Source organism: Malurus melanocephalus, unplaced genomic scaffold (genome assembly GCF_030028575.1).
Source record: "Malurus melanocephalus ecotype Western Australia unplaced genomic scaffold, MMel_1.1 scaffold_140, whole genome shotgun sequence".
In the NCBI taxonomy this organism is placed as follows: domain Eukaryota; kingdom Metazoa; phylum Chordata; class Aves; order Passeriformes; family Maluridae; genus Malurus; species Malurus melanocephalus.
The window spans coordinates 1,280,511-1,300,609 of NW_026623372.1; the positions used below are offsets into that span (position 1 = coordinate 1,280,511).

General features: G+C 39.7%; 1 protein-coding gene across 3 annotated transcripts in view; it reads left to right on the plus strand.

Annotated features, from left to right (window-relative positions):
- The first annotated feature begins 54 nt into the window (after window positions 1-54).
- The window catches only part of DNAJB6 (DnaJ heat shock protein family (Hsp40) member B6), a 58,182-nt gene continuing 38,137 nt past the window's right edge, over window positions 55-20,099 (plus strand). The window contains exons 1-5 of one of the 3 annotated variants that reach the window (XM_057371079.1): window positions 55-170; window positions 9,985-10,093; window positions 10,795-10,904; window positions 13,560-13,619; window positions 13,951-14,061. In XM_057371079.1, coding sequence (XP_057227062.1) covers window positions 10,029-10,093; window positions 10,795-10,904; window positions 13,560-13,619; window positions 13,951-14,061 — 346 coding nt within the window. In that variant the 5' untranslated portion in view covers window positions 55-170; window positions 9,985-10,028. Of the gene's footprint in view, window positions 171-1,083; window positions 1,152-9,984; window positions 10,094-10,794; window positions 10,905-13,559; window positions 13,620-13,950; window positions 14,062-20,099 lie in introns of those variants that run through there. The other 2 variants (XM_057371081.1, XM_057371080.1) reach the window with 2 other exon arrangements.

Below are 20,099 nucleotides of genomic sequence, written 5' to 3' on the forward strand. Positions count from 1 at the left end.
CGGAAAGCTCGGCGGGGCCGTTCCAGAAACTTCCGGAAGCGGCGGGGCGGAAGTGACGGCGCGCGCTGGCGGCGCTTCCTGTTTGCGGCCGCTGCCGTTTGTCCCGGCGGGAGCCGCAGGAGGGGACAGGACGGGCGGGAGCAGCGGCCGCGCTGAGGAGCCACCGGCGGGTGAGTGCGGGGCAGACGCGCCCAGGGTCKGCGCGGCCATGCGGGAGGCAGGGAGAGCAGGGAGCGGGCGCCTGGCCGGGCCGCGGGGCTCGGCAGCGGCGTCCCTGGTGCCGGGGCCTCGCGGATCGGGCGGGAGTGCAGGCCCCACAGTGCTGGAATGGTCCCGGGCGCCGCGAGGCTCTGCCTGGCCTTGGCGGGGCTCGGGGATCACAGGGAGCTCGGGGAGGGAGCGGCTGCCCGGGGCTCCCCACGGGACTCGGAGTGGGGCAGATCCCGGGACCTTCGTTCCCAGCTCGCGTTATCGTCTGTTCGCCGCAAGGGGAAAAAAAAAAAAAAATCCGGATTTCCATTACTTGCTCGCGGTGGTATCAGTTTCCAGAAGGTGAGGCGAGCCTCCGTTCGTTAAACAGACCTTCTCCTTAAAGCGCTTTTCGTCGCAGGGTACTGCCTGGGCGGCTTGTGAGCGTTATTGTGTCCTCCTTTTTTCCATTCTGTGTAACTCCTTGAAAGGAGGTTGTGTTCAGGGGGGAGCCAGACTCTCTTGCGTGCCTGCAGCGAGAGGACCAGAGAAAACGGCCTTAACATGAGACAGGGGAGATTCAGATTATATAGTACAAAAAAAATGTTCACTTTTGAGGTGGTCAGGCATTGGAATAGGTCGCCGAGGGAGGTGGTAGAGTTACCATCCTTGGAGGCGTTTAAGAAGCGTCTGGATGTGGCTTTCGGTTACGGGATACAGTGGCTTTTTTGGAGGGATGGTTGGACTGGATGATCTCAGAGGCATTTTCCACCCTTTATGATTCTAAGCCAAGCGCGCTGTTCTTCTCCCCCTAAACTGGAAGCAGTTTAGTTACGTTCTGCTCGGTGTTTATGACTCGGCGTAGGATCAGGAGGTTTGTTGTGGGTGAGGTCGGCAGAGGTCGGGTGTTTTGAACTCGCTGTTGCCAGGGTCCGAGCTGAGTTGAAAATTGACCCTTCCAGGTAAGGAGCAGTGTTTGTCGTCGGTATTTGCTGCACTTCAGAGCGGGCAGCGGGCTGGGGAGTGGTTTATGACCYGCGTTTCTGTTTGCACCAACGCTATGTTGTATTGCTGTGGGAGCTCTCCTTGGCTGCTGAAAGCATGTGCTGCAGGCTTACGCCCTGCTAACAAAGAAGTTAGAAGTGATCCAAAATACTGGACAAATTTGTTTAAAATTCTGATAATAAAAAATCGTTTCTTCTTTAGACACACTAACATGAAAACTAAGTTTGCAACAGTGCTAATATGCGGATGGTCAGGCTTGTGGTACTATATAGTCGATAATCAAACCCCAGAGTTTTTAGGGTATAAAGTGTCAAAAAGTGATGGGAACAAGAGGTTGACGCAGAGGGAACAACTCTGCTTCATCTTGTAATGAAGCAAACAGCTGCCTCTCAGGTCCTGCAGCAGAGGTTGCAGTCACTGCTGCCTGCTGACCTTAATTTTTGTTAACTCTTTGGAGATCCTTGTACTCCAGGTCGGGATTTTATGTTCATCTGGTGATCAASAGCTTGGTAGTTAAAATARCATTTAATTTGATGGATTACGTTGTCAAAGAAGATTTGTTGGACCAGTGAGTAAATGTATTTAGTGATCTTGTCTCTGTGATTAATGTTTTTTTTTTAAATTTCCAGCAACTGAAATTTTAACTATTGTACAACACTGGTCTAACTTCGTTTACTCCTCTTGGCTCCCATGCTGACTTCTCAGCATGGAGAAGAAGAGTGTGTTGGAGGTAGAAATTAAATTGGTATAAAATTTTCTTGAACAATCTCTGTCGGAGGAGAAATTTAAATTGCTACTTTTATTGGCAGCACTGTTTAGATTGCAATACTGATAATATTTTCTCTGTCTGTAAACTGTAGAGTTCCCTTTATTCTCCATCAGAGCTGTCTTTTTAGGATTTATACTTTCAAACTACAGCAGCTTACCCAGACAACTTCTCTCTCTGGTATTTTCTCCTGTCTTCCCCAGATTGATACAGTTTGCTAATTTTTCTTGGCTGGGCCTGGGGAGAAGGCATGCAAAGCTTTGCTTTTGTGTAAAACGGAAGTTTTAGTTAGAGGGCTAATGTGTTTTGGTATTGATTTTTTTAATAGATAAATTTACATTACTGAAGGTATTCTTTCTTACGCCCATTAGAAGTTTTGGAATATATTTGGGGGAGAGGGAACAGCTTATRTTAAACCATCATCTTATTAACGAGGATGCAGGAGTTACTAGCAGTACGTGGACTGTCCTCAGGAAATAAATACCAGGTTTTTGGTTTGTTTTGCATGTGTGCTGAGCTTACTGGTGCAGTGAGGTTTGTGAGCTGAGGTTGCGTGGGACGAGGGTGGTGATTGCGTTGTACCCAGTCCAGAGGCGTCGCAGTTGTGGCCTGGAATCGACTGAAATGTCAGCGCGGGTTGAGTGCCGGGAGCAGCCACCCGTGTGAGCCTGAGCTGCYCTTGTGCCGCTGGCTGTGGAGGAGGTGCAGCTTGGCCAAGCCGATGCTCTGGACTTCCAGACTTCCAGGAGCGCATCTACTGTTTCTAAACCTTTGAGTGATGCTTTGAAGGGAATGCATTGCCATAATTTGCAACTTAGCTGTGTGAGGTTTATGTTYTAGCATTGTGCTCCTTAAGTAGGAAGTGCTCCATTTCTCTAATAGCATTTGTAAAGCACCTCCTCAGCTTGTCCTGAAAACATTCTCTGTCAACAGCTTTTCCTTTGTCTTATTCAGTGTAACAGCAGTGGAAGGATTAGTGAGAAATTCCTTAGCTTTGTCAAAACTTGTTGTATTTTGCATATGATTATTGTCTATTTCAAAATAGATCTAAAATAAAACTGTAGTTGAGGGTATTAGCAGGTTTAAATTGTATTTTCTTTTAAATAAAATACATTTGAATGGATGTTTGGCTTTTCTTACTTTAGACTTAATGAAATCATTATTCTCCTTTATTTATTTAGCTGCTAGGGAAGAAATAATTCATGCATATGCATTTCACTCCTACAGTTACTAGTTGTAGGTTTCATTTATGTTTTCTGTTTGCTCTGAATGAATACAGAAATCCCACTCATATTAGGGAAGACTCAGTACTTAACAAAGATCATGAAGGTCATCTAGTGTATCTGAAGCCATTCATAGCTACATTGCAGCCAATTTTTATTAGAACTTTAATTTTTCTGATTAGAAGTTTTTTTCTGTCTTAAAATGTAGTCCGAATCTCTAACAGCCTGTCAACACTCGAAAAAAGAACTTGCTCTTTTCTTTGATGAGACGCTTTTTTTTTTTTTCTTTTCTGTGTGGCTTAAATAAAGTTATCATGACTCCAAGAACACTTCAGGGGAAATGTGTAGAAACTTCAAACTATTTTCTTTTCCCTATGGAATCATTTGATTGCATGCGATTATTTGTCTGAAACTTAGTTTTTGGTTGGAGCTTTCAGTGTTTTTAATTGCTTAATCATACACAGATCATACATTTTCAAAAATTAAGATAGGAATTTTTACTTTGTATAAAATAGCCTTTTATGGTTGCTTTTAGGAGAGTGACAGTGTTCCACATRTTTATGACACAATTCCCAATTTGGACACCTGAGTTGTTGCATTTAGGAAAAATGTTCATTTGCTTTAAGGAAAGATCATGAATAAGTCCCCCTTGATCAKAGATCAGACAGATAAGCAGGAGCGCATCAGCCAGAGGAGTCAGGGTGGCCTATTCACGTTGGGTTTTGTTACTCAATTTACTTTTTTTCCACAAATGAAGATTCTGGATTTCTTGTTTCCATTTTTGGTTGGTTCACTCTTTTTTAATGGTTTCTTACTTGTTGCCCTCTACAGGCATTCCATGTGCCAGGCAGCAGTACTGACCAAGTCCTGTAATTGTTGCCAGAGTTGTGTCTTGCTGCCCTGGGGGASGAGAGGAGTGGACAGGGTTCTTTGTAACTTCTTGCCTTAAGGGGTGAGGGTGTCTTGTACAGGTGTCTCTTGTTTGGTTGTGGTGGAGTTTTGTTGTTGTTGGCTTTTTTACAGTGGAACTGTGAACTGCAAGGTAAAACAGTCAGCTCAGCTGCCTTCTCCCTGTATGGACTGCATCCTGGTATAATAATAACTGTTTCCAAATCCACTCTGCTGTCTGACATAGAAGCAGGATGTTTGCTGTAAACATGAGATTAAACTAAACTTTTTGGAATGCTYGTTTTACTAAATTCATCTCCTGGGATGCTGAGGGAGTATTAAAATAATGGGTATAAACATGGCTATTTAGTACATTWTAATAATKTTAATTATATGGTAAATTTACATTTTTCCATGAAACAATAAATTTCCGGGGCCTGTGAAGTTGAACTGTGTCAGTTGAACTGTGAAGCTTTTCTAAGCTTAGGTGAGTAGAAGTTAGAAGCACTGAAGTTTTTAGTATGCCTAAGTCTGCACTACATTGTGCGCGGATCAGTGGGAGGAAAAATGAATGCTGGCGCCTTGTTTAAATGTATTGGTCAGGTTAATTAATCACAAAACTTACACAGGTTTTCTTGCTCTGTGTTGTTGCACTCTAAGTAACTTTACTTGTTTCTAGCATTCTTAAACTTACTCTTAGAAGAATTTTCTGGTAAAATGGCAATTTTTGTGTTAGCTCTTGTACAGCTCTAGACAATGGATCTTTGTGAGTTCAGTCAAAGTGAACTGGGATTCAGAGCAGGGTGAAATCCTTTAGATACGTTCATGGAAAGCAGGCAGGGACTCAGAACTGGATGGCTGTGAGACTCGAAGAGGATGTTGATGACTGGCTGCTTCTGTGAACTGCATGAATCAGGAGTTTGGAACTCCGTCCTGCTCTCCAGGTGACTGCTGTAGTCACTAAGCTCGAGCTATTCTGGCCTCTTTCAGGACTCTCTGTGCTGCCCGTTGCTTCATGGACAGAAATAGATAAGTTTTTCAGACTAAGCTGACTTCAAAGGTCGCATGCCCCTTGCTGTCTGAATTCCCTCCTGGCTGCTCTAAGAATTTCTTGTTTGGATATTTTCCTCCCGTATTTAGTTAGGGGGGCTGCTTTGTTGTCCCTGCTGGTTGCTTGTCTGATTGCTTGCTTTTCTTTGTCATCTGATCTTGTAAAAGTTTAGAGCTCTTTACATATTTATCTTCTGTAATACTTCTCATGCCTTCTATGTAGCTGAGGAGTGTGATGTAAAGATTTTATGAGCCAGGTTTTGGGATAACTCTGGCTGAGTCCTGGGCTGAGCTGTGTGAGAAGGGCCCGAGCCTGGGTGTGTGCCCCTGTCACTTGCCTTGAGTCCGTATTTCAGGGCCACTGCTCTGTAAGCCAGAACAAAGCTGCCTTCTCCTGTGCTGACTGAGAAACGTATAAACTATGGAAACTTTTGGTTCACGTAAACATTTGTCTGATTTTCACGCCCCACAAAAGGAGTTGGAGTAGCTGATAGCACACGATAAACATGGTGCAGTTCCCAGCACAAGGAACTACAGACCTTTGCAAGCAAACAAGGCCGTGAAACATCTTCTTTCAGCTAGGTTCTTTTTTGCTTGTCTTTTCTTCTGAAATTTTGAAGATTTTCTGTGGATGGAGGCAGGAAATCAGCTAATGTGGGCTGGCTTCCTCCTGGCTTTAGAAAAAAYTCTCAAGTGCCTAATTAATGAGGCTTGCTTGTATATTTGGAGACAAATTGTTTGACAGATTGAGTGTTGGAAGAAGATTTTTGTCATGTCATTTAGGTTAGGACAGTTGAGTGGTTTATTGCCGGGAGATTTATGGTTTGCATCTTGGAAGCAGGCATTTTCACCATGCAGATTCCTACTAGCATTAAAAGTACTGGTTTTTGGGTTTTTTTTTAATTTTTTTTTTTCAATTTGCGGTCTTCTATTTTCTAAGTCAGTGGTCATCCATATTCTGTTTTATTATAAGATGATGGTGGCTGTTTCCTTGACTGAATATTTTAAATAATTCTGTCCTGAGAAGGTTTCAGACAGAGATTTTTCTAGGTTGTGTTTCTAGGAGTGTTGTTAGCTTCTTTTGGGGGAAGGGAGGTGTTTGGGCCTGTGTAGGGTGTTGTCCTGGGGATGTCTTTTTATCCCATCCCATCTTTGGTTTCTGTTCTTTTTCATTGTAGGTCTTTTTTTTTTTTTCTTTGTTCTGTTTTTTGTTGTGTGTCYGGGATAGTCGCTGCTCCCCCCACAACCCCCCATCCCAATTCTGGGGATACTGCAGTAGTTGACAGCCAGCCCGAGATTTCCTGAGAGTTTGGGGGAGCGGGGCGAGGGACAATTGTCTCTCTTCGCATGAGTTTGGTTGTGGGAGGCACCCGATGTGATAGCTCTCATGAGAGATACAGTTGCGGCTTGGTTTTTTGCCTCTTKTTTGCTCCCTTTTGCCTTCAGCACGGTGGCTGGAGCTTACTGACTTGCTTTCCTTGCTTCTTGGGAGCCCAGAGCCAGTGCCTGCTGTGCCCAGACCTGGGAACATCCGTTGTGGAGKGGCCTCCGTATCAGTAGTGCCAGGATCCAGGAACCAGCCATCGCTGGTGAGCTACCAGGGAGCGATCCCCTGCCCAGCCCCAGCTGTTCTCTGCTGCTGTTTCGGGGCTTTTTGCTGCACTGTAACCAGATGCCCGACTTTCCTATGGCTTCAGGCAYGACCTGGAGTCTCAGCTACCTTTTGTTTGTCACTCCCAGGCTGAGCCAGCCCCTGCTGTCCCCTACTGATGCTCCAGGACCCTCTGCTGCAGCTTGTCTCACCATCTGGAGGGGCACTGGGGTCAGCTGTCCCTGTTGGCTGTACAGGAGGCCCGTCGTGTTTTTCCTGCCGGTGCAGCCTGCCATTACCACGTGGGAAAGAGAACTGTTACTCCTTTTCCGGTATCTTCGCCTGAAAGCGCCCTTAATTTCAAAGTTATAGTAATCTGGAGGGAAGGCGAGGAGGTCATATTCTCTGTTCCAAGGGAGGTTCCTGCCTTCCTTAGCAGACACCTATCTTTCARATCAAGACATTGGTTGGTCCCACTGGCTGCTGACAGGCTAAATAATGGCTGACATGTTTTTTCTTAAGCTAGACAAAAAAAGTTGCAGATGAGTTTTTGTCTTGTAAATATTTTTAAAACCTTTTTACACACAAAAAAGTTCCTATGATAATTAAAATTTCAGCAGTACAGTTTATGCGTAATGATAACCAGCAGATAGAAATAACAATAAATCAGAAATGAATTTTTACTGTCACTTGACTTTGGTGACTCTTTGGTTTGATTAGGAGAAGGAAAATGTTAACAATTTGTTTTCATTAGAAAGCTTCTGGCTTGTCTTAATTCCAGACTCCRTATTAGTGGCAAGTAAAAACTGAGCAGTAACGCTCTTAGTAAAGACAGAATATGCAATCCTCAGACATTTCTTTGAAACAAATGATTCTTCTATCTTGAAGGAGTTGCTTTTAAGGCTCAGAGTCATCTGTTACGAGGTGGTCAGGTTGTCTCAGCTTCGGTTTTTGGTCCCAACTTCAGGCTTCTCTTATCTAGGATATATTGGTGTTTTTATTGAGTCTGAGCTTAACAGCACTGCAATATTGTTTTTAAACAAATAGCAAAGTAGTTAAAGAAATATGTGTTGAAATCAATATGTCTACCTGTATGCACAAAGTTCCCTAGGAAAAGATGTGATTTATTTTTTAAACCTAAGTTGCTTTTCTTATGTGCTTACTCTAGTTAGAAGCTTGAGTTTTAAATTTTCTTCTAAGATAGGTACCTGAATTGAGAGGAGAGCTAATGAAAGTCTTGTATTTAAGAAAAGGTGAATATGGAAAGAACACTTAGTGTTATGTTGTGTGTTCCTGCCCTGTTCTGCTTTTTACTTTCCAGTTTTAGGCTGGTATCTCTTGWTAGGAGGGACTCTGACCTCTAGGCTTAAGCCTGACTCATACTAGGTTCCCCTTCTTATTTATTTTTGTAAATTATGTGTTCATATATGCTATTGCTCATAAGGATGGTTATAGGATTTGATAACATACTTAACCCATACTGACTTTGCTGCTTGCCCCTGTGTTCACAGACCTGTTCTAATTATTGTGTGGGAAACAGCTAAACTAGAGAGGCCAGTTGATAGCAAGTATCCTGGGATATTTTTGGTAATCTGTATGTTTTCGTATTGAACCATGCCATTAGTATATTATTACTGGCATTCTAAGTGTTAATTTTAATGTACCTCCCCCAACTTCCTTTGRTGTTGGTCACGGTATTAACTATACCCTTACTGTTTTTTTGATGGGCAAAGCGCTATTTACCTGCTACACTTTAATTTTGTGTTTGTGGCACTRTATGGTTAAGTAGCTTGCTAAAGCCACCCAAGTTTTAAACACATGGGTCCTTCAATACATTTGCTTCTATAAGTAGTTTGAGATGGGAGGAAGCATGGCCGAGTATCTCTTGAACTGGTTTTGCCATTTGGGAAAATATGTGTGTAACCACATCCATAATTAAAGTTAATTAAGTTTTAACCTACAGCAGGAACGTATTTCAAAGATGTACCAATTTATTTTAAAAGGAAATCTTTAAGTCTTTCTTTAATGTTTATATGCTAGGATGTTAAAAGGTACATGTAAAAGTAGTACAATAAATTAATTTCAGAATATTTCACTAGACTACATCATACTTGACTCTTTCAGCATTTATGTGAAAGAAAAGAAGACTGAGACTGCTGGGGCTAAAATGAAAAACACTGAACAACTTGAATTTCAATGAATTTTTGTTCTTGATGCATGAGATAAGAAAATATGACTAATACATTGCTGTATTGTTATGTTCTGAGTGTGTTTGGGTGACTTTCCCTGCAACAAGTTGATAACTCCTAGAAAAGGTCACTGTTTCCTTGTTCATAAAACTTGAAACAAACCAGCAGTGGTAGGATGGAAAGGGCATTGGAAGTTTTGCCAGAATAGAGATTTGTTAAAGTCTTGGAGAGTTGACATTGCATGAAGACACTAAACATTCTTTAAACTTCTTAGTTTCTTCATCTCAGTGCTCATTTAGTTCAAATAATGGTCAGTTGTTTGTAATTATTCAGTAATGTTGATAAGRAGCTGTCAGTATTTAAATTGCTTTTTCTTCCAACTTTTAGGGTTTTTAGGACTCTTGTAGAAACTGTTCTTTTATACTAAAAAGCACTGGGTGCCTCTGCACTTGAGTTGGTTGGTTGCCTTGCAGTRGGAGCAATCTTGCCTGGCTGTGTGCTTCTCTTAGTGAGCCTACAGGAAGCAAATGATATTCAGTAACGTTGGCAACATGCACATTTTTTGTCAGAGTCTGAGTACAAGAAAGCCTTTTYGAACTCAATAGGTGYAGTTTTAGATATCCAAGACCTGCACATRCATTACTTTCCTGAAGGGAGCTTCTCAGTGTAAGTAATGGTTTGTAGAGCAGTTGTGAGAGATGGGTTCCTTTGTTTATGCCCATATGTGTTTAAGACATGACAGGTGCCATAGATAATATTAGGTGAACTTTTGCATTCAGAGTTATTAAWAACTGCATAAAAACCAGATACTCTTCTTAAAACACTGATTAAATTTAGCTTATCAGTGTAATCTGTTTCYGGAACTCCTGTTTATCTGTGTGTTTATGTATTGTGTTTCAGTGGGATTAAAGCACATAAAAATCCGAATTAAAGTAATTGTTTGATCTCTTGACCTAAAATAAAGTGGTTTTGTTTTKGGGATTTTGAATGTTTGAGCTTTGCCTCTCTTCAATCAGTTCTGGCACTAGGCAGTACCAGGGTCCTACAGACTTCATTTACAAGTCATTGTTGTTGTTGTTGCAGGACTTGAAACACTCAGCTGTTGTTACCAAGACAACTCCTGAAACATGGTGGATTACTATGAAGTTCTGGGAGTGCAGAAGCATGCCTCAGCAGAGGATATCAAAAAAGCGTGAGTGTCACTTGTATAAATGTTATGACATTATTGATATAATTACTTGGTTTCTGGAGTCACACTTTGTTGTTCTCCCTTGTTGTTTTGCAAATCCCCSCACATGCTACTTTGTCAACTCAAATGTTTCAACTGTGATCTTGGGTTATTGCAAACACATCAGCCTAAGTGTAAGCTTAGGTTTGCTTCTCTAAATAGTTATGAACGCTTAGCCTAAAATATTTCATTTGAGGATAGGAATTGTGTGCAGATCAAAGAACGTATTGATGTTAGTTTGTTACTGTCTGGCATCATTGTATTCTTGGGGCTTTATCWCCTTGGAATGTACCAGATCCTTCTTGATGCTTCCTATGGCTGGTTTTAGTATCAAATAATTATAGAGCTCAAAGGAAAAGCCCACAGCAGAGATATGTGGGATGCTTTGCTTATGTCTGGCAGATGTTGATCATCAGAAATGCAYAGGAATAATACCAGAATAAGTAAAGAAACCCAAACTTAACTTTCTTCTTTRAAGCATTTCTGAGTAGGTGGTTCTTTGTGTACCTGCAGAATCTGTTGGTACCAGTCTAGATGCAAGATACAAAGCACTAGGAATTTCTAAATACTTTAATCCCTGTCAACTTGTTTGAAACATTGTATTTATCTGTGTAGCATATCCCATTATTTCAGAGTAAAATATCCTTTTTTCCCCTTCCACTTAGGTACCGTAAATTGGCACTAAAATGGCACCCCGATAAAAATCCAGACAATAAAGAGGAAGCGGAACAGCAATTTAAGCAAGTAGCTGAGGCCTATGAAGTTTTGTCAGATGGTAAGTATTTGGAAAGGGCTCTAGGACTGCCTGTCTCTGTTCTGGGGATCACACTGAAAATGTTTACAAGGATATTGTAATTTTGATTACCATCCAACTTGACTGCTTCCTTTGGAAGAGAAAGAGAAGGAAGCTTGCAGATAAGACAGATGAAGCAGAAAATTTGAAACAAAAACTTCAGGATCTCCCTAGATGAGTAACCAAACTACTAGAAATTGAAATTTCGTGTCTGCCAGRCCCTCTTCAGAAATTTCTGAAGAGATGTCTGTGAATACCAAGATTAATTTTATCTTCGCAAATAAGGCTAGTTTCACCATCAGTATAGCGGTATTATTGTGTTTATCCTATAAAAGCTAGGCTAGACCAACTCTGAAGTATCTACTGTTGGGCCTACTGCTTCTGTTTTTTGTAACAGTCTTGACAAAGCCTAAACATACTGTAAACCTTGCTGAAAATTTGGATTGCRTTTGGGTGAGTACTGTAAATTCAATAACTATGATACTAAAGGTAGTGTTTATTTGGAATTGTTCTGAAAGAGCTATTTAGCCTGACCCATGTAGTGCAGCAATTCAGCTTACAGTTCATCCATATCTTTTTGCTTGAAGAGTATTGTTAACTTTTGCCAATGTTCTGACAAAAGGAGTCTGAATCATAACAAAGTGATTTAAACTACTTTGATTATTTTCCTCTGTAATTGACTACAGCTGTCTATGTGCTATTTCTGAAGTGTCCTTGATTTCACCTGAGACAGTGAGCATGGGAAAGCTATATTTAAAGACTAGCAGCATCTAGATTACCTCTCACAGTTCAGCCTGATTTATTGAGCTGCAGTCTTGTACACCATGTTTCTTTGCTTGGTTTTGATACTTAATTGATGGGGAGAAACAGAACTTAATCTATCATTAGTTCATTGTATATTTGTCTTTTAGAGTATACTTTATCCTTCTTAGCTATTTTTTTTTGAGCAGGATAAAAATAGAATACTGGTCTGGTTGTTGCACAGACCTCTYAAGTTCTTTGGAAACAGTACAGTGCTAGAATTTTAGAACATCCTCTTAAAAGTGCTGACAGTTTTTGGATCTAGACCAAATCCTAAGTTACTGGTGTCTTAACAATCATTTGTGCAGCAGGARTACCAGAATCCTGAGCCCAGTGGTTGTGAGACAGTCAACTGTTCTGCAGACTTAACGAAAATTTCTCACATCATTACAGGCTTGAATGATGACAGATTTTTGGCAGAAAAATAGTTTTGTAAGGGATTACATAAGCAAAGAGTACTGAAATTGGGTGATCATTGAACACACTTCCCTTGTGGTTTCAAAAATGTAGCATTTTTCAAGATGAATTTTGGGCTTTGTGAGCCCTCAGGTCACCCTTGCTGTTTCCTGCTCGTGACAGTTTATCTACCTTCTTGCTTTGGTCTCCTTAATTTGATAGGTTGGTTAACYTACTTTCTTTAAAACTACTTTCTAGAAAGGCAGTACAGATAAAGTATCAAGCTTTGGGGATTTGTGTGTGTGTGAATTCATTGCAAGTTCCTGTTATTTGAGATGATAACCATTATATAAAATTTTAATTCCTGTTAGTCAGAAGTATTTTRCTTTCCAGCATATGTTTGAGGTAACTGCATGTTCTTTCAGTGATGCTGTTTAAATTTTAAAAACATCTTTCTCTGAAGAGATTCCAGTGGGAAAAGCATGATCATATTAAGACACTAAAATCAAATGCCCTGATTGGTTTTTGACTGATATTTCCACAGCAGTGCAAGCAAAGTAAGCTGTTTGCCTCTTTAAGCTGTTCAGGTTTCCTTCCAGTACCAAAGTGCCATCTCATCTTATGCACTAATGTAGAGCTCATTTTTCTCCCCTTTCTCATGAATACTGTGTGGCTGGTCTTCAGTGAAATTAAYAGTCATTCCATGCCTTCTGAAATAATAGAGAGCCAGCAGTTTGAGTCACRTCCTTCCATGGCATTTTGTAACATCACTTCATTCTCCATTATTAAGCTAGAAGAAGTGGTTATAATTCATTCTAGGGGTTTTGCAGTCACTCMTATAAACACATTCTTCCGTTCTCATAACTCTCCCACAATGGGCTCAGTCTTTTGCAATAAAAGGAAAAGAAGCAATGGTCAAARTTTGCAGGTGGGATAGAAGGACGGGAATRCTTGAGCACTGAAACTGTGTTCCAGAGAGACTGTAGAATCTTCTCTTGGAAGTTGATTTGATTAGGGCTTTATTCAAGCAAGATGTGACCAACTTTATGATTAGACTTGTTTGGAGGAGCACGTTGAGTCCAGAAACCCTTCACAGTCTTAAAGCTTTGCACRAAACCTGTGCGAAGAAGAAAATTGCCATATTATTCTTGAAGGCAGACTTCATATGAAGTGTGTTTTTATATCAAACTTCTGAGACAGCAGGATCAGAGCTTCTGCAACTCAGTGGYAATAAGTTTGAAGTTCAGTAACTGTTCTTTCTGAAGCTAAATTGCTTTGGCAGTCCTTGTTGAAGATGTTCAGCAGTTAATGTACCAGAACTTTCTTATATAAACTAGTTTTGAGAAGATGTTTAGCAGAGAATACCAGTTAAGTGGTTTTATTTTTTTCTCAAAATTAATKAATCTGTTTACTGACATGATGTCTATCTTCTCCTTGTAGCTAAAAAACGTGACATCTATGACAGATATGGAAAAGAAGGCCTAATAAATGGAGGTGGAGGTACGTTGACRGCTGTTTTGGTTGAAGGTCATTTTCTGCAGGTGTCTTTTCAAGACAGGAATCTGGAAATGCCTAAAGGCCTAAAATTTAGTCTTTTTAAAWTTGAGATTACAATTGTTTTACCATTTTTCTAGTTATTTTAAAAGATGTTACTGTTATCTGAAAACAGAAACAATTACAAAAAGTAATGAAGTAATGTGTTTGCTTAGCTTGAATGTTACCTGAAAGAAATGTTGGAACTTGTTTAGATGATTCAAGTACTGTATAGGCCTGAAGTTTTTTGTTAGTMAGAATGTGTGATAGTAATTTAAATTGAACTTTTTTTTTGCAGGTGGAAAATATCATGATAATCCATTTGATTTTGGATTTACATTCCGCAACCCAGAAGATGTCTTTAGGGAGTTTTTTGGTGGAAGGGACCCCTTTTCATTTGAATTCTTTGGTAAGTGATCCACTGGTTTTTGTTATGTGTATATAAAGTGTGGCTGAAACTTTACTCTTACAAAACAAATGTAGCTAATGCAGTTGTATTAGAAATAGCTCTGAAAATGAGGTAAAAAACTAGTATTTTGTATTATACTTGAAATGTTTGTTTCATACCTGTCTTGTGGTTGATTTTATAGTACAGAACAGATATGGCTTTCCAATTCATGTTTTGTTGGAAGGCCTAGTTTGCCAGACGATAAAACCATGGCTGCAGTGTCTCTAAGTTAGAAAGGAATTATATTCAACAGAAAAAGCTTGTACTAGAATTTCCTCTCAAGAATTTGAGCAGACTGACTTAGTCTGTTGAATTTCATCTTTTTTGATCTATAAATAAATTAAAAAATAAAATTTTGACAGCTTCTGAACCAGACAGATTAATTATAACTGTTACACCTTAACTCTCAGTGTGGATTTGTGTCCTAGCAGCACTGATTTTCTTGTACAGTTGCATAATCAACACTCTCCCAAATTCACGTCACTTGTTTACTTGGGGTATGGAGTCCCTAAAGGCTCACATAAAGGGTTCTTGAGGCCTGGATTTTTCATTAAGGAATTATTAATTGAGGGAAGCAGTATGTGATAAGTTGTCAAAGTAATTTTTTTACCGTTGCGCTGAAAGTCTTCTGACTTGTGACATTGCTTGCTCTAGTGAAGTTCTTTTCAGAGGTGGTGTTCTTATACAATCTGTGTGTGTGTTCTACTCAGCAAAATGCTGACCTGTTGAGCAGAACAGAACCTTTGCTCCGCATTTACTGTGAGAAAGTTCCATACTGAAAACTGCAAGAAGTGTACTTGAAAAACAAAGCTTTCTTCCTGTTTAGTATGTAGATATTGATTAATCTCTGTAATAATGTATGTAAATGTTGTAGTATTTTTAAAAGTAATTTATTTTCTTTGGCAGCATTAAGGAACTAATTCAGCTCAGATTTTAATTACATCTTTCTCTAGTTTGCTATTTCAGGATCRTCAGCTGTTAGATGACTAATGAAGGATTAGAAAAGGGTTTGAAGGGCTAGAGGTTGATGCAGTAGAATGCTAGTTGATGAATTAGATGAGTAGCTAGAGGAAGAATCTGGTTGAAGATAAGCAGCAAAACTTGGGCAATTGGATCCAGTGGGAAGTCAGTGAAACTGGAAAAGGGCAGATTGGAGGAAGCATCTAGCAAAATRCTGATGAGTGAAATGTGGTTTGAACTGGATAGATGCAACTTCTTCACTGCCTGCAATAGAATAAGAATTTTAAGAAATACTAGACAAGGATTTCAGTTTAGATGAGTGATCTTAGGCCACATCTGGAGTACTAGGTCCACTTCTGGGCCCCCCAGTAAAAGAAACAGAGCTACCGGATAGAGTCCAGTGAAAGGCCACTAAGATAATAATAGGACTGGAGCTTCTCTTACATGAAGAATAGGWTGAGAGAATTGCTGGAATTGTTTAGTAAAGAGAAAGCTCAGGGTGAGAGTCTCATCAGTGCATTGGGAAGGGAAGATGTGAAGAAGGTGGAGCAAAGTGGTTGCCAGTAGTTTCCAGTGGCAGGATAAGAGGCAATAACCACAAATGGAAGCACAGGAGACTCTGCCTGAACTTAAGGTAGCACAGTTGTATTGTGAGGGTAACAGTGTCGGAGCAGGTTGTCAGGAGAGATGGTGGAATCTTCATATTTGGAGATAGTCAGAAGGCATCTGGAGTGGTCCTGGAAATTGCATTCTGTTTGGGCGGGGTATTGAACCAGATGAACTCCAGAGGTCCCTGTCAAATTCAGTTGTTTTGTGATTGAGTGGTAAAAAACCTGGAAAAACCTGAGCAAGCTGTTGAATAGGAAGCTAGTGAGGATAGCTCAGACATAGTGTTCAGTTCTTTTGTTTATTTTTTGATTTACGATCTAGTAAATAAAATAGTTGGTTTTCAGTAAGATATTTTTATCGTGACTTATATAGGTGAGATGTTCTAGCTACTAGAGGAAAACTGACATAGCCTCTGTTTTTGATTGTATTTACTTCATCAGCACTAGCAGAAGGTTTAACTTGCTGTCTCTGAGAATTGTCAGTATTCATGATTAACTTTAAAGCCATGAAGTTTGGCTCTGCTGTTAAATAAATGATGGGCTTAAAGAAAGCTGAGGCCTTACCTTCTGGGTTGCTTAGAAGGAACGCCGTACAGCCCAGAGCAGAGAGCTCTCCAGCTTATCAAATGGAGGTACCACTGCTGCCAGTGTTTTCTGGGATACTGCYGCTGCAATAGCCCCTCCTGTAGAGGAACAGGGATACATTTTGCCTTATCATTTGACCTCGAGAGACATTCTCCCCCTGCTTAACACCCAGATTCATTTATTTATTCAAAAGTAGGTTATCTACTTCATGTATTGATCACAATCATTGTTAGCTTTAAGGTAAAAGTACTGAGGCACAGGCTCTGCTTCTTGCCAAGGTTCTGGCAGTGTCAGCAGTGTTATGTGCACTGTGATTAATGAAAACTAATCRTTCCTAAGCTGCCTCTCTACTTTATGTGGATAGTTGCAGTGTCAGTGACCAGAGTCCTAAAGCCCTCTGTTAAGCTTTGGATTTTGAACATAAGCTCTTGAAATTTTTCTAGTCAGAAGGCTTCAAAGTGAGCACTTTTTTTTTTCTTTCTTTAAGATGCTTAAGACATTTTCTAACATGGTAATTGTGACTCCTAACAGGTTTTTTTACACAGATTTATATAAAAAGTATTTGCAATGGTCTTTATACATACATGAATATTTAAGATAGTACAACATAAGAATATGTGCTTTGAGCTGAATGTGCTGCATTTTATAATGCTGAAAGCAAGCAGTAGAATTGTGTGTATASCATGAATATTTGTGTTGGTGAGCTAGAGCCCCTGTAAATTCTGCTGTGTTGAAACACTAGCAAAACAGTTCTRTCCTGAATAATAAGAGAATTTATCTTCTAAAGATGAGGAGTTTTCAACTTAATGAGTTTTCTGTGGAACTAGTAACTTCTTAAGGTGCTACTGAGGATATTCTAAGCCACTAAATAAGGACTGAGGTCATGTTTTCTAGAAATGTACATTGGTGAAATCAAAGATGAAATGGAATAAATACTTTAAAACATTTGTACTTTTTATACAGTTTGAAGTGGCATGTAGTGAAGCCCACAGAATGCAGGTGGGACTCTCTATATCCTGATTGTCATTGAATATGTAAAGAGCAGCAGTCATATACATAAATCCTGTAAATTTATGGATGTGAAGTATTTCTGAAATGGTGTTATGAATTTATTCTSTTCAACTTCACTGAGCTGAATTGCCCCACTATTGCAGTTACAGAAAGTTTTCTTTATTAACAGAGGCATCTTCATTCATCTGGAGTAAAGAGGAGAATGTTATGAAGACTTCTCTGGTGATTTTTAACTGATGAGTCCCTTCAGACTTGTCARTTGAAAATCTGTAATATTGTTGGAGACAGCTCTGAGCACTTCCAAATGGAGCAAAGTTAATGTTATGTGCCATGTGTTGCACTAGAGACAGCCATAGCTTCTTTTAGCTGGTTTTTTTTTTCAATCAGATTTGTTGTAAAACTAGGGGTGTAGGAAGGCAAGTACTTTTTGAAACTTGATCTGATACTATGACACATGGTTAGCTCTGACTCTTTGAGATTTGTGGRCTTGCTTTTTCTGACACCTGCTTATAGCAGTGTGTGTATTCCTGGTGAACTCTCCTAGGGGTAGTTTTTAGCCTCTGACATGTAGATGGATGGTAATCCTTATGAAAGGAAGAAAAGTTAGTGCTTCCTGTGCAGCACTGCACTTTGCATTGCAGAGTGCTGCCTTGGTATAGCCCTGTCTTGGGAACTGATGTTTAATCTGTCCCTTATACCTCTAGCTCTCTGACTGGTCTTTGACATTGGAACTCAGTGTTTAATCTTAATATAGGGATTGGTTTCTCATTTCAGTATCCTTAAACTTTTAAAAATTATATTCTACGTAAATTAACTATATTCTGCTCCATTTATAGATGGTGCTTGCCTTGATCTAGTTTATTTGTGTTCCATGTRGTGTTTTGTTTGTGTTTTACTTTTAAACTTCTCAAGGACCTTCCTCCTGTGAACTGGTAAAGTACAAAAGAAGGAAGGTTTCCGATGTTACACTGGTAATGGAGGTGTGTTGATGAAAGACTGCAGCTTCAGGCTGAGGAACAGAAATTTATATGTTTTGGTGTAGGCTGAGCTGTGTTTCAGGGCTGTTAAAGAATTGATTTGGTTTTTTTTTAGAGGCTTTTCAGATTCYCACTTCAAGAGTAGGTTCTGTGTTGGAAGGTGTTATCAGTGAGGAGTTACCTTGAAAGATGGATTTGGTCTTACAAGAWCATAACATTACCCAGCAGGCCATTTAGTACTTCAAACAACTCCTTAAGGAGTTARTTCATTTTTTTCTAGGCTTGAAGCTGCATACACACCCTAAACSATCTCAGCTATCTCTAGATGTATCTGTGATGCCCAAGTAATTTGCGTATGGACTAGAAAATACAACTCAGGACCTACACCATCCTCCAGCAGCAGTACCTATGAGCTTGACAGGATGTTTCAGGGCATTTCAAACTGCTTTAAGGGCCTGTGTGTCTAGTTAAATGAATCCCACAAGGAACCAGGCTTTTCTCCCTGGTAGAGTATGTTACTAATGTGACCTGATAATTTGCCCCTGGTGTATGCCCCCTCTAGACTTTGATTTCCAAGAGAAGTCTGTTTGTTGAGTCTCTTTAAACCTTGATTGTAATCTTGATGGTTTTGCTGTGGTTCCTAAACATTTTAATTTTCTCAGTGTACATGGGGAGATAGTAATATATAAATATCTTTACTGTTYTTCTTAGATTGTGACCTAGAATTCACGACATACTTTAATCTAAATATAATACCAAATAATGCATATAAATCCATATGCATTCTGTGGAGTTTCCCCTGAGAATTCTGGTTACCTGGTTTATGYGATATTTAAAAATCCATACTCTTGGAAAGGAAATGTAAAATTAAACTTAACCCCTTTATGCAGCTAATTTGTCACAGGGAGTGTCAACTAGTAGTTATCTGGTGTGTAGTTTGGTTCCATCCAAGGATAGAATTATTGCAGATTGACTACTGTAATATTGATTACATGGAAAGGAGGAGTGTTCTGGAAAAGTATAGTGAGTTACTTTTAGTATCTTGGCAAAAGAGTCTTAACCTGACAAGAAAGGAATATTTTTTGAGTAGTAATCATTGAAAACTCTATGTGATCTCTATTTTAGGATGTTTCTCCTTAATGGGACAACTTCATCAAACTTGGCCTCAAGGACAGAAAGCTGTCTTGCTGTGGCAAAAGATTCACATAGGAATCAGATCATGGTTGTAATTCACATKCTATCCTATTTCTGATAATTGGTTGTTTAAGTGTTTTAATGCAAAATGTATTTGTTAGCAAAATGGGTTATTGAAACTGAAAATGGAGGTAGCTTTCAGTTAAAGCTGTCTTGTACCGCAATGTCTTCTTGGTAATTAATCTGTTTATTGATATAAATTTGCAGCTTTTGGTGCAATTTATGAAGTGCTCACAGATTTGCATGTGCATTCATTGCTTTGGTATGAATGTGCAATTTAATTTCATTACCACCAGTCTTAGATCATAATTATCCACAGAATGGTCCAAATCTTACTATGAGTTTTTCAGAAATATCTTGATAGGTTCAAAGAGTGTTTTTGGAGCACAGGAATTGTCTGACCCAGACAGTATTATCAAATAGGAGTAGGTAATGCTGTAGCTCCATGGCCAAACTAATACATAGTTACTCCTGCTGAAAGGGAGGAGGCCTTGCTCTATGTTAGAAGTTTAATCTTTGTCTGAGGTCCCATTAGATTGAGAAACTGTTTGATAGCACACTGGCCAAAGTTTGTATCTTGAATCTCAAGCCAGATGAAGTTGTTAGTCCCCAAGAAAATGGTTTGATTTGGTTTTCTTGGACAGCTGGCTGGTTAAATTGGTCA